A 14,828-nucleotide genomic window follows, 5' to 3' on the forward strand; every position below is an offset into this window, starting at 1 on the left:
AAGATGCAAATGGTAATGTAATGATATTGGTTACAAAAGGTAGCAATATACCATATTAATATATGCAGCCTGACTGATTTTAATCTATAAATGCAAATTACTCGTACACTATGTATAATATAAAAAATAGTTCAGATAAGAAGTGAATAGTTTCGAGGAGACAACAATCTGAAATAAATCGGTCCTCTGTAGGTGGATGCGTATAGGTCACATGAAGGTGACCTACGTTTTTTTTTAAAAATCGAATTGTTTATTTTTTGATACACTAGTCTATGCAGCTCGTTATTTTCCATATAAAAAAAGTATAAAGCTATTTATTTAAAAAAATCATTGGTTTAGGAGATATTTTGTCCAGTATGAATATTTACTTACTGCTTTGAAACAACAGAATATTACACTGACTCTGATGCCCTTTCGCAATATTCTGGACAAAATATCTCCTGAATCAATGATTTTTCGACATAAACAGTTTTACACTTATTTATAAAGAATAACGAGCTGGATCGAATAGTGTAGTGAATAGTGTAAAAAATAAACAATTTCATTTAAAAGAAAACGTAGGTGACTTTCATATGACCTCTGCGCTTCCGTCTACAGAAAAACGATTTACAACAAATTGTGTTGATTGTGATATAATGCATAGTGCACGAGTAATTTGCATTTATAGATTAAAACCGGTCACCCTGTATAATAAACATTAACATTTCGATTCTATAGAGTAAATAAACTATTATCTATTAACTGGAACTATAGAAGTTCCAGTTTATCGGAAATTGATTAATTTCATTTAATTTTTTTAATTAATCATTTGATAGAAAAAATATTTTATTTTGAAACTATTCGGATATTTTTACGGTCAATTTAAGAATGTAACAAGGATAATTAGATCGCATTTGTTTTTCAAAACTGAATTAAAATTACGAGGAAATTACACATGGAATTATGGTAATTTCGCGGACTGCAAACTTATATGAGAACCATTAAGTACCATCTTCCTCAGTCTGACAGTAAGTGATCGTGGTGGGCACTCCGTCGCCGACTTTGGTGTAAGCAAGGACTTGGATAGTGTAATTCGTAAACTTTCTCAGCCCTGTGAGGACAGTGGTCAACGCGCTGGTCTTCCGTATCTATGAAGAGGTTTACAATTGAGAACTTCTGAGCGGAGCGACATCTCCTTACTAAAACAGTTCTACTAACTTCCATTTCATCGACGCTGCGCCACACGTCCGCCAAAATTGGCTCGTAGTGTAACTTGTACCCCTGAATAATACCATTGCTGTGCGTGTTAGGCGGCGGTTGCCACGACACTTGAAGAGATTGCGAAGTCAGCGCGGCGCATCTTACGTCCTCCGGTGGCATACTAGGTACTGCGAAAACAGATATTGTTTTTTGTTAAAGCATCGTTACAAGATCGATCGCGCAACGTTCCAAACGTTATTGGACTCTTTGCCTTTCTTCTCCTGCGAACATTACTTACCATCTTCCAAAGTTTGCGTGAGCAAAGGTTCAGAAAGCGGTCCAGAACCAACTTGATTAAACGCTTGAACTACCAAAGTGTACTTTGTGTAGGGTCGAAGGCCTGTTAGCCGAAGTTCGGCGCCTCCTTCTTCTCCGTCGCCGGATACGGAGCTGAAGTTGTATGAGGGATTTGAAGAGCTGAAAGAAGATTCCTAAGGTAATGGAGTTCCGAACTCGAAGCGCTAAGCGCGTCGTCCCGATCTATTTTACATTTTAGATTTGATCACGTTATTATACACGCTATTGCCCCAAGGCCCGTCTTTTGTTTCAGTTTCTGAAGAGTAAAACAAAGCTAATGGTTAAAAGTTTTTAAATAGATCCCTCTATAACTTGGAAACAATTTAAAATGAGATTTATAAAGATTTTAAACTTCTCACACAGTCCAACGTTTTCATATTCACAATTCTGTCTCTCCCTGTTAATCCGGTGACAAAACTTTATGGTTTATAATGATCATTCTATAACACTTTCACAATTTCATTCGTGATCACTTTCTGATTGAAATGACACCAAACACGACAGAGTTTGGATCATATTTACTCGCGTAGTCCGCGATACAGTGGAACCTCGATTATCCAAACCAATCAGTGAAACACAAGTGTCCGGGTAGTAGAATAGTCATCTAGCTTTAGATTAAATTTTTCCTGTTTTTTACGATAAATTTAGACTGAATTGCTTACGCGGAGAATTCAGAAAACGGTTCGCATAATCGAGGTTCTACCGAATCGTGAATCAAACAAGTAAATATGGTCGAAATTATGTCATGTGTGGCCTCATTTTAATCGGAGAAACGTCACAAGTATGTCGGCAGGAGTTTCATAAAAAAAAAAATTAAAAACAAAAAAGTTTTGTCATTGTTTGATAAGTTTCGAATAATTCGTTGAAAGGATGTTTAGAAAACGTCAAATTGGCACGAAACAGAAGGTTACATATAAAGTGATTAACAGAGAGATTAATTAGTTAGAGGGGTTGGTAAACTCACCTTGTTTCTCTGTAGCCGACGTTGAATCCCTGGATATCACCGTGTCTGAGTTCCGGTAATGGCGGAGACCAGGAGATTAAGATTTCAGAGGAGGACAGCGCTCTCGCCGCAAGTTTAATTGGTGGACCGGCCGGTCTTTCTGGCTCTGTCCTGACGATTAGCTCTGCAGATGGCACGGATCTACCTGCTGGCCCTTCAGCTATTACACGAATAGTGTACCTAGTCGCCGGTTTTAGTTCGTCTATAAGTGCCGCGTACGGAAGTGGCGGCCCGGTAAATTCTTTCTGTTGCCACATGCCACCTGTTGAGATCGGTCAACATTAATTATGCCTTCGTTGCAACGTTATGCCTGAATAAGCAGCAAATTAAACCTCCTTTGCATTGGCTTGCATTCTTAATATAGCAGTAAACTGTCGGGTTTTGCACAAATTTATAACTTTATAGGCAACGTTTACAGAAAGAAAGTGGAAGCAAAACTTGTTTCCTTCGAAATGAGACCATGTTTTATTAGTAGACTGCTGATTTTCGTCCAAATTAAAAATGTTCTGCAGGAACTATTTAAAAATGAATTTATTGTCTTGAAAGTTTTAATTTGCCGCCAACAATATTTGTGCTCATTTGAATGACGATCGCGCATGCATTAATATAACGTAATTATGAAATTATAAGATTGCAAACAGAATTTACAAAATATGAATGTTATTGATAGACTGTCGATTTTATGCATGTATGACAACAATAAGAAGAAGAAATACAAAATTGTAAAAACATTAAACAGAAAGCATGTTGGTACGTTATTTTTGACTTATTAAAATTATCGAATGAAGAAATACATTTTCATTTAACTTCTGTTCCCTACAATTCACTTGAAACATTTCTATTTTGCATAACGATCCGCAGTCTAGTTATTAACGTCCTTTAAATGGAAATACAATTGTAAAATTGTGAAATCCATCAGCTGTTGCCGCTGAGCCCTTTCCCAGCGAAAAATATTCTCACATAAGGACGAAAAGTTGAGGCACGTGAAACCATTTGTCGCGTATTTTTGTCGGTAACCTGATCACTCTACCTTATCGCGAATCTACCGAGTCTTGGCTGTTAAGGAAGTACAACATTTTTGGGACACCCTGTAATGTAGACGTACATTAAGTATCAATTACTGTCTCTATCGGGAAATTGTTGAAGACGAAAACCTTCTAACCAATGCTTGAGTGACGAAAATAATACGGGAAAGAATTAAAGACTGCAGTATATTAAACAGGAGCCTCGAATATAATGTAATCTATAATTTATACAATGCAATATAGTAATATTTACCAGTGCCTTCCTTGTATTCAAGGATGTATTTGGTTACTTCGCCAGTGTCTTGCGATTTGTGTTGCCATTTCACGTTGATACTGCGACTGGCGACCATTGCGGTCTCCAACGAATTCGGTGGATGCGGTGGCTCTAAAATTTAAACGAGATAACACCGTATCGTTAACGAATAACATCGAAATTTATTTGTCTACCAATGACTCATATTAATGGTTATTGTACCTTGCACGAGGAGTTGCACTAATTGCTGATCGCGACCATAAAGGTTACTCGCTTGGCAAAAATATGCTCCACTGTCGGACGCCTCTGCATTGGATATTTGTAATTGAGCTATCACACCGTCCGGCGTTACCTCTCGCTTCACTGTAACCCTTTAAATGCCATAACACATTTACGAAAAATATCCGAGTATACCAGATACTAGTATTGTACAGTATTTTCATTTTTACAGTCTGTTCTCGATATACAGGGTGGTTGGTAACGGGTGGTACAAGCGGAAAGGGGGTGACTCTACGCGAAAAAAGAAGTCGAAAATATAGAATAAAAATTTTTCGTTTGAGGCTTTGTTTTCGAGAAAATCGAATTTAAAGATCCGTCGGATTCGCGTGCTTTAGTATGCGTAGGAAGTAGAATTGGTAGGTCATGGTCAGACGCAGCAGACAATTCCTATCGAATAACACGCGCATTGGCTGCATTTTCAAACTCAATGTTCTCGAAAACAAAGCCTCAAACGAAAAATTTTTATTCTATATTTTCGACTTCTTTTTTTCGCGTAGAATCACCCACTTTCCGCTTGTACCACCAGTTACCAACCACCCTGTATATCTCAAATATCTGACCGATAAAAGTCCCAGCTCGATAGACCTCGGTCGCCGAAGAGCGTAACGTACGCTGAGATCGTAGCTACAATCATACTGATTTAGATACTTCCACATTTTTATATTCAATCAGCAGAAAGATCGGAATTATGGCAACAGTTAACACATGTTTCTTACAACATACTCTACAACCAAAAATACAAAAATCCGTGTAACTTTGATTGTTTTTACTTTAAAATACTTGTAAATGCGTGTTCGAAATATTAATGTAAACAATTCAATAGTTCGTCTGCAAAAACTTCCTCAAAATTGTTTAAAAAATGACAGATAAATCTGAATACTCCCCTTAACACTAGGTTTACGGGACCCGTCACAATGACGAGTTCTAATATTTTTAATTTATGATTCTTGAGATTGTAAATATGCATTCACGGGGGATTATTCAATAAATCAATTTCTTTAGGTAGGGTAAGGGACCTAATTACTGTGGGGGTGCCGTTCACTGTGCCCATATACATTACACTTATTTTTAAAGCATAATGAATATTAAAAAAGAGATATTAAATTTTTTCATTAAAATCAGTTCATATATATATGATATATATCTCTTTTTTATTATTCATTATAACCCCACAGTAATTGGATCCCTTACCCTACATGTTATGAAAAAAATGGCTAAAAATTTGGGTGAGTATATTTTTGTTATTTTGAAAAAGCAACGTAAGATAGTCACTTTTGGTGCCCCGTTAACCTAGTGTTAATACATTATAATCGTGGAAGCATCAGACTTCCGTGTAATAACTTGCAAAGGTAATTAGCTTTACCGGTAGTTTGTCGAGGGGTTTAATTCAATTTTTCCACCCTTTAGCCAAGTGACGCTGACTGGCGTGTCGCCGTGTACCTCGCAATGTAACGTCGCTGTGTCGCTCTTTTTCACGGTGACGAGCCTCGAAGGAGCCGCAAAGTATGGAGAAGCTATTAACATAATAAAAAATATGTAAGTACTCAAAGCCTCATACATCAGTTTACCTTATAGAAGACCGTTTACTACCGGCGCCTTTCACTTAGAGTTATTTTGACATATTGGCGTGGATCATAGATACTTGACAGATACCCATACATTTTAATCCCATACTTAATTTCTTATTAATTTCTTATTATTAGTTCACCCTCATTACTCGAATGACAACTGAAAAAGTGGCACACTATTATTTAAAACAATTTTTTCATCACTATGTTTGTATCTAAGATGATGAAGTAACAAATAACGGAAAGACATGTCGACAGACAATACACAGGCAGGGGGCTCCTATGATAATAGACATTAGCAAAAAAATTTGTGATGGCAATTTAACCCTTCCTTAAATTACTGTCTAATTTGTTCATTCTGTACATTATCAAGAAGTGAACATATTCAATTTTATAACAATATTTTCTGTATATATGACGAGTTTTATCATTGCATTTGTCTTTGTCGTTAATGGTAATATTTTCCACATTTAAAAAATGAATAATTACCATCATAAACATTTGAATTGTTTGATGGAATAATTTTTGCCAGCGGTAGTATATAGAAGTATCATAATTCTCCTTTTATAAAGCCACTTTAAAATAACGCCAATTAAGAGAAAGTACATAATTATTCGAGTTTATACTCTCATGGGACCGTATAAAGCAAATGTTTCTGCACCCCTAAGCGTTTCACAGACCTAGCGTCTGTGATTACGAGTGAATTTTTATGATCTAATTTACAGTTCTCGCTATTAGGAATTCCACCAAGTTCCATATCAAGTACGAATCGCATCAAATGTATAAAATTAATAATCCTATCGTAAATAATATTTTCTCGTCTTTGCATATTTAGTTCTGTTAGTAACAAATGCAAATCATAGATGATTGCAGAGATTTTTCTACATGTTCCTATTTAAATATAAGATACGTTGTGTTGTAATATATATTAATTTTGTAAATGTTCATATGTAGCTACATATTTATACGTATATGGCTTATGGATCAGGGACGATCCAAAGCCCTCTCTGAATAAAAAAATCTTCTACTACTTTTACTTTTGTATGAATCTACTTTCAACCATTGCAATAAACGTACGAATTACACTTTTTCTCAGACTAATAATTATTATTCAATTCTCTTGCTTTCAATTCACTAAAAATAAAGTGATCAATTTCTGTTTAAAATATTTAGCGGTTCACAATTTTTCTAGTGACTGCTAAATCTGGTAATAATGATCATTATTCCGCAGAATATTATGTAATAAAGTTATCCGTATCTACTTTCGACTGGATCGAACGCTCAGAAAAAAAGTTAATGAGACTCACAGTTCACTTTCAATTGGACCACTTTCCCGATACCGCTTCCAATACCGTTGCTGGCTTGACAGAGATAAAATCCTTCTCTGTCTTCTTTCACGTGCTGCAGAAGCAGGGAGCCATTGCTGAGGATTTTCGTGTAATCTCTCTCCCGCAACTCCTCATATTCACCGGACTTGCTTCCTGTCTCGCAAAGATATCGATCCATCAATTCAGGCCGGGGATTAATATGCTTTGAAAAAAACTTTTTCAATTTTACGATGGTAAATCGTGAGATCTGGTTAAGTTTTTGAACTAAATTGGGTGCTATCTGGTATTGTACCACGAATAAATGTCCCCCTTAAATCCGGTAATAAAACGAAAAGAGAAAATCGGTTAGACGTTCCTATAAATGCTAAGCCACAAAACGTATTTCAAGAGACATCCTTTTAAAATTCCATGATGTTAAATGTGTCCATCAGACAGTCTACAAATTTTCGAAATGACCTCTCTTTTATACGATGGTAACAATTACCATTTAGGTAACAAATACATTGAAAATCTTGACCTTATATATGCCTTTAAAATGGTGAAAAATCAATATGAAAGGAAGACAAATATAACAATTCACTTCGTAAATTTCTTCTGTGACAATGCGAAAATAAGACCAGCTAAAAATAATATTATTCGCGTCGTTGCTGAATAGATTTTATGCATTTATAGCAAAAATGGATGAGTTTCATTTCAAACAATAAAAAGATTACAAGAATTTAAGAGTGCCAATACATTTCTCAACTTAATAAAACTATTAAAGAGAGGAATAAATTTTCTCTTGAAATTGTGTTTCAGACCTAATATCTTTCGCAATCCTTGAATTAATAATTTCGAAGTTTTAAATGTTACAAGTATAAAATTTTAGTTATATAAAGTATTAAAAAATTACGAGTACAAAATCGTGGGTTTGGGGCAGTTTTTTTTCTACTTCTAGTTTGCTCATTGCTGAAGAATTAGATTTTATTTTTTATTTTACTTTAAGATTGTCTGCAAACGTGTACATTTAAAAATGTATAAATAGACTGAATAGTGTATTACACTGAATACACATACACGCGAGTGTTTTGCAGCTGACAGACGCCATTTTGAATACCATTTAGCTTAAGGTAAAATATATTTTTTTAATGTTTCCCAGGTGTAGGTGAAAAAAAATTTGTTATGATGCTTACTGAGTTCGTCTTAATATCCACTAAAAGACAAGTGTAGAACAATTATAGGTTTATGTATAAAAAATTCATAGTCACCTTGAAAATTCCCGAAAAAAAGTTGACAGAAATTTACTATAATTGTCTTAAAGCTCTCTCTAAACCATGCAATACTTCATAAAAAAATTTCACCCTGCAGAGTGTTACTATACGATGTAAACAATAACAAGAACAAAAATCTCACTAGAATACGCTTTTCATTAATTTTCTTATCTTACAGTTTTGTTGCTGGGTGCATGTAAACATCCATCTCACTTTTTTAAAATTTGAATTGGTTGGAACTAATACGAAAGTTCCATGGAACACTTTAAATATTTTCTCTGTTTAGTGTTTGATCTAACCAGTTTCATCGTAAATGCATAAAATTGGGCTTAAGTTTGCCTCAGGAAACCAGACATTTTTAACTTTCTCTTTATGTAACCCTGTACATTTTGGCAAGAAAATACCGAAAATCCAGGTTTCAATCCTAGGAGATCACTAGTTTAAAAGTTATGCGTGTATAAAGATGTGTGATTTTCAGCGATTTTGAATTTAATTTCAAAATTAGGGGGGATTACGGCATTTGGAAATCCGACTATAGTTCAGGTACAAAATATTGTATTGATTCGTATTAGGTTTTGTGGGGCCTGAGGGGTGGCGCCCTCCTCAACCCTGCAAGCGGTTAAGACTTGCAAGTTATATTTACAACCTTCTTTTTATTCGTGTGTGCAGAAAAGATATTTCTTCTCAAAGATCGGTGCTCTACGTTATCGGTATTGCCGCGCGCTTGTGGTGCCATCTAGCAGCCCCGCTCGTTAAGCGACGCGCGACGGTCACTACAAACCAACATGGCGGCGCACCTACCTGTCAAAATCGCTGAAAATCACACATCTTTACACAAGCGTAATTTGCGAATTAGTGATCCCCTAGAATTGACATCATTTTTGGTTTCCTCAGTTAAAGTTTAACCTAAAATTGGCCATCTATGTGCATTTTCTTGCATAAAGTACAAGTGATTGCCAAATATCCACACTATTGTTTATTTAGATGATGTCCAGCGATCCGGTCTATGAGGTTCTCAAAAATGTTATTTTTGAAAGGAAATAGTCGAGGAACGTTGTTGCGGAAGAATGGGAAAACCAAAATGGTTTATTTATGCAATTAGGGGATTCTCACCGGTAGCTTTTTTCCAGACGATGGTGGGCGTGGGTACACCTTTCGCTTGACAGTGCAAGGCGACGTGCTTGTTCCGCTCGACGCTGACATCCGTCGGCTCGACGATCCATTGCGGCGGCACTGAAAACCAGAGCGAGCAGCTTTAGGCGGGTCCGTCGCGTAGCTCTCCTATCCAAATAATCTTTTTCTTTATTTTCTTTTTTTTTTCGTTCCTTTCTTTTCTTTACTGGTCGTTAGCGATTTAGAGACAGGTACGTTGTGATAAAGTCGTGAAAAGCGCGGTCAAAGAAGAGCTCGTCGACGGTGTTGGCGCGGCGTCGCCGGAAGTAGAAGCGAACCGAGAGATTCGTATATATGTACAACGAGATAGAGAGAGAGAGAGAGAAAGACAGACTGTACAAAGAGAGACAGAGAGGGAAAAAGAGAGAGAGAGAAAAAAAAGAGACAAAAATATGGAAATTTTCGACGGACGCAGCCTTTCGTCGACGAGTTTCTGTCGTTCTCGACAAGGCAAAACGATTCATCGTCCGGGATTCGGAGAATTTGATGCGCGACGGTACAGTATAACAGCAAAGAAATTTGTATCGCGGCACAATTTTGACAGTTTTTCTCCGTTTCACCGGTTTATGGTGGATGGCAGTTCACGTTATATGAGAGAGAAAGTGACAGAGACATTTAGACAAAGTGAATGAAGGTACGTGGGGTGAGGTACAGTATGGACAAGTGGGGGTATTCGGGCTCGATGCGAGGCGTCTTCGAGGGCCCGGGCGTTCTCTTCGTGATATAGTACTTTCGGTGATGATTGCGATTCATTCCCACGGCATAAAACGAACGGACTTCTCTACGGAGGATTCACCAATAAGCGGTTCTGTCTCAATACGCCATAACACGTACAGTATAACCCAAGAGACCAAAACAAAATATATATATATATATATATGTATACGTAAAAAAAGGGGAAAAAAAACAACCACAAACAGAAAAAGGTAAACAAAGTACAGAAGAAGACAGGTAGTGCACAATAACGAAGCGTCTATCGAGATTCATTAATGTATATTAGATACTAGCTACGCTGAAAATTCGCCACTAATGTGTGCAATCGTCTAATGCGGAGACCGATATACGGAGATGGTACGTGAATGTCCACAAAAAAGAAAAAACAATATGGCCGCTCGGACGCCGCGCATCGATGATGATGTCGAGAGTTGTCAAGGCTTGTCTTAATCGTTCGGGTGTACTGTTTGGCGGGTTCTACTTTTTACGGTGGTGAAAAACGCTGCACAAGCGAGATACTGTGAGTGGGAAGTTCCAACGTTTTACAAGACGGCAAATACCGGCCACGCATTAACGCGTGCGACAATATAATATATATAGATATATATATGTGTGTGCGTACGTATCTATGTTGCGTACGTGTATCTGTGTGTGCGAGTGTGTTTACAAGTGACTGTGAGGGTGTGCTGTCTTTTGTATGTACGTGTGTGTGTGTGTGTGTGTGCATGTGTGACTGCAGTGTTCGGCAAGATACTTGTTCAAATAAGTAGAACTCTCGGAAGAAAAGGCGCAAATTGGGCAGGACGTGTGTAGGTTACGGAATGAGAGCATGTCGGCGGTAGACCGAAAGATATATCGTGGAAAGGCGAATAATAATATATATATATATATATATGTATATATAGATATATGTAAGTACCCGCTTCTAACGACTAGTTCGATGAATACGAATTTAATTAATAATAATACGTACTACTAGCCTACATTACCGGGTCGCATGGAAACGACCGGGCACGGCACCGTCCCCGTGACTCTTTTAATGTTTAATCGACAATTTCGACGATTTTACCATGAACAGGTACCGTATCATAGTTTTCCGACGGTGGAATTGCTTGGTGGTTTGTGTCGTTATCGTTAGTCGGAATATCATCGGAGACATTTTCGTGCGCGTGCCCCGCGTTGCGCCGCGACGGAAGGAAATATAAAAAACAGCGTCACAGATAGAAAAGACAGCGATAGGAAGACAGATAGAGACAGACAGACAGACAGACAGAAAGAAAGATTGATCGACAGAGAGAAACCATGCAGAAGTGTTAATCGAAAAAAAGGGTTGCCTTCGAACGAGCCCAAAGGAGAGCCAGCGCATAGGTATCGTGAAAAAACATTACGTTCCGTTTGGTTCGTGAGCAGTGTGGCACGTGCTCGTACTCGGGTGATCAAAGATAACACTTAGGTATAATAATAATAATAAGTAAGTAAGTATATATATATATGAGATATATATATATATATATATAGATATATGTACAGAGAAACACGTAAGGTGATGCAGACAAGAATAAATAACACTTCGCTACGTCGTAGAGAGAAGAGACATGCAGATTAAAGTGTTTTGAATGCTCACATACACGCACGCACGCAGGCCAGAAGAGAATTTCATTTTCATTGTCATTATCATTATGTTTTTTTTTCATGTTTTCGTTTTTTTTTTTGTTTGTTTTTCTATCGATCTGTATACAATATCATTTCATTTCTTGTTTTGTATTTGTTGATTTCGGTTGGTTGGTTGCTCCGTTTAAAAAAAAACAAAAACGAGTAAAATAAGGAAAGGTGCAAACTGTTACCTTTATTATTCGGTCAAGTCAAGCAAACCTCGGGGGGTCCACGAGATACCGACGCATTCCCAGAGAGCCAAAGCAACGTAAATGTAATACACACTGTGTCTGAGGAACGGAGCCACAGGACACAAGGAGGTCGGGAACGACTCGATGACCAGAGGGAAGGAGGAGGGGGAGGTTCTTAATGATGAAACGCCGTGATCTCGCTTGGAACAGACTTGTCGATCTCGTGTATTCACGGGATTCTCACGGATTTCTTTCTCGTTTTCTTTTTCCTTTTTTTTTTTCTCTTCTTTTGTTGTTTTTTCTTTTTGCGCGCACGAAACGACAGCACGAGAATTCGTTTGAAACGCTCGTCGTCGATCCGGGCGAGAACACTCCGGATGATTAACGATGGTTGACGCAAGGATCGAATTAGTAAGCGTTATGATATGACGATGGTAAAATGGACGATGATATCGGTGGTAATGAGAGACGGGACTCCGATGGATTTGATGGGATGCTGCGGGGGGATCGGGTCTCTTGGGGTTGGTCTCGATCTCGACGTTCCATCTATTGGAAACTGTCCGTAGTTTTTATTTATGTCCTCCGGTTTGAAGTTTCGAGAATGCGTTTCGGACATTTCAGACACAACGGACAGAAAATATTACCGTGAAACTAAACGTGGAACATGGAGTCTGTAAATACGGTGAAAACGCTAGCTAACTAACTATTCGGAATTGAGAAAACGCGAACTTCTTCGGAGGTGTGACAGAGATGTTCCTCGATGTCTGCAGGATGAGACACTTCAAACAGATGGTTTGGAAAACTTTTTATTCGCGTAATACGATTGGACGCTCTAGGAAATCGTCTCCTTTTCTAAGAGAAACAACGTCTTTGATTAAGACACTTTGTCTTATAGGAAATCAATCAGAACGCTCGATTTACACGAAACGAGTCTTTTTCTAACATGGCGGGCATCTTCACGGGCTACGTAAAACTGTAGAAACGACGATTGAGGGGCTACACCCGTGAGACGGCTTCAAAACATCGATTCTTTATTTTTATTTGTTAAAAGTTTGAAGTACAGTGTTTACTCTACACATGTCCCAAATGCCTAGCCGATAAAAGACCCAGAACTATCCTCACTATCCAGAACTATCATCTTTTTCTACGTTCGGCGTGGATCAAAGTATATCCTGGCCGATATACAGTGAATTCTCGTTACGAGTCAGTTGCGCTGTTCTGGTGACTGACTCTTAGACGAGATCTGAGGTTGTCGCATTTGAAATACACAGGGCACGCTGGAAACCTAAGAGTCATATCCGTCTACAGGTCATAAAAGACTATGACTACTAAGCGATAGTGACAAGAAGACTGAGAAACGGATCTCGAGCTTCGGCCCCTCACCGCGGTGGTGTGGGTAGTTCCACTGACTCCAAATTGTAAGTTTTACACTGACTCGTAATGAGAATTCACAGTATGTCCTGGCTAGATCCGTGTTTTGAATATATATCGAGTAAAGACTGTATATAGAATGCAATGTCAAAGGAATATTTTTCTAAATTTGAATATTTGACGAAGTTGTAACACTTTATATACATAGCAAAACTATGTTTTTCCGAATGGTAGTCACAAAATCTCCGGAACTATACATCCGATTTCATTCAAACCTACAGGGGATATTCTTTATAAGGTATTGCACAATGTAGCGTATGATTTTTCCGGTATTCCAATTGTTTAATTTTTAAAAATTTTTCAAAGTTAATTTTTTAAGTGAAAATAATTTTTTGTCTTAAAGTTATAAATAATCCTACGCTTCATTGTCTATATACATACTCTCACGCGGTTTCAGAGTATATAAATCTGCCATTTTGCAACATTTCTAGTTAAACAAATTGGAGAACAAAGTCAAAGGTTACAATATATGAGTATGTGGTTCAAAAGATGGAAGTTTTTCGCTCAACCATTATTCACACAATAATTCGATAAAACGGTCGATATTTCGACACCGTCCGACAGGTTTGGCCCCTTGAAAGAAGAATGGAATAATATTACCGCTTGAACAAAATAATTTGTAATGTCTCAAAGCTTACTGGTTAAGTTTAGAGGGATTAGTCAAGAAGGTTACCCTACAGAATATTAAATCACCTTGTAAGTATAAAGAATAACAAAAGGATTATTAATTTTCAAAAGTGTCCGAATATTCAAGTAACGTCCAAATCAGATATTAATTAATTTCAAAATGTGTTATTTAACAAATATTGTAAATCATGTGAATAGAATTTATACAATTGTTAACTGGAGACAGTATGGCAACATTACACCTAGCCAAAACGACCGAATAAAATTATAGTACGTCAAAGTTAAAATCTTTTGGTGTCCTAATATTAAAGTTACTCACTGTAAGTACAGTGTTTACTCTATATATGTCCTAAATGCCTAGCCGATAAAAGTCCCAGAACTATTCCCACTGCTACAGGGTATGAGGGGCAAAGAAGCTCGAGAGACCTCGGTCGCCGAGGACTGTAAGGTCGCGTGGATCAAAGAATAATATCACCTGGCCGATACATGTCCGTGGCTAGACCCGTGTTTTGGACATATATCGAGTAAAAACTGTATAATGAAAAGCATCAAATACCAGTTTCGGTACCAATGTCGTTCTTTCGCGTTTAGTCTCGTGTCGTAGTTGAGGGGGTTCAAGTTACTACAGCTTCGAGAATCTGGTCCCTATCGTCTTTGAAAACACCGTTTCAAATATCTAACCCTGTGCAGACGTGGACGATCTTGATCGAACACAACTTTCAATTTAGATAATGACGGGACAAAGAAATGATCAAGTTGAGTCACCGATGGAGGATACGTGACCGATAGAACGCGCA

General features: G+C 37.6%; 1 protein-coding gene across 1 annotated transcript; it reads right to left on the bottom strand.

Moving 5' to 3' along the window:
- Nucleotides 1-980: 980 nt before the first annotated feature.
- On the bottom strand, nucleotides 981-7,245 carry LOC143354590 (cell adhesion molecule Dscam2-like). Its single transcript, XM_076788841.1, has 8 exons — nucleotides 6,972-7,245; nucleotides 5,460-5,610; nucleotides 4,040-4,188; nucleotides 3,818-3,949; nucleotides 2,501-2,801; nucleotides 1,478-1,656; nucleotides 1,180-1,367; nucleotides 981-1,127 (listed from the first exon to the last, which is right to left on the bottom strand). Exons 1-8 carry the CDS (start codon nucleotides 7,168-7,170, stop codon nucleotides 981-983), a joined length of 1,446 nt encoding a protein of 481 aa, XP_076644956.1. The 5' UTR covers nucleotides 7,171-7,245.
- Nucleotides 7,246-14,828: the final 7,583 nt, after the last annotated feature.

The sequence above is a fragment of the Halictus rubicundus genome, chromosome 5, assembly GCF_050948215.1.
Source record: "Halictus rubicundus isolate RS-2024b chromosome 5, iyHalRubi1_principal, whole genome shotgun sequence".
In the NCBI taxonomy this organism is placed as follows: Eukaryota; Metazoa; Arthropoda; class Insecta; order Hymenoptera; family Halictidae; genus Halictus; species Halictus rubicundus.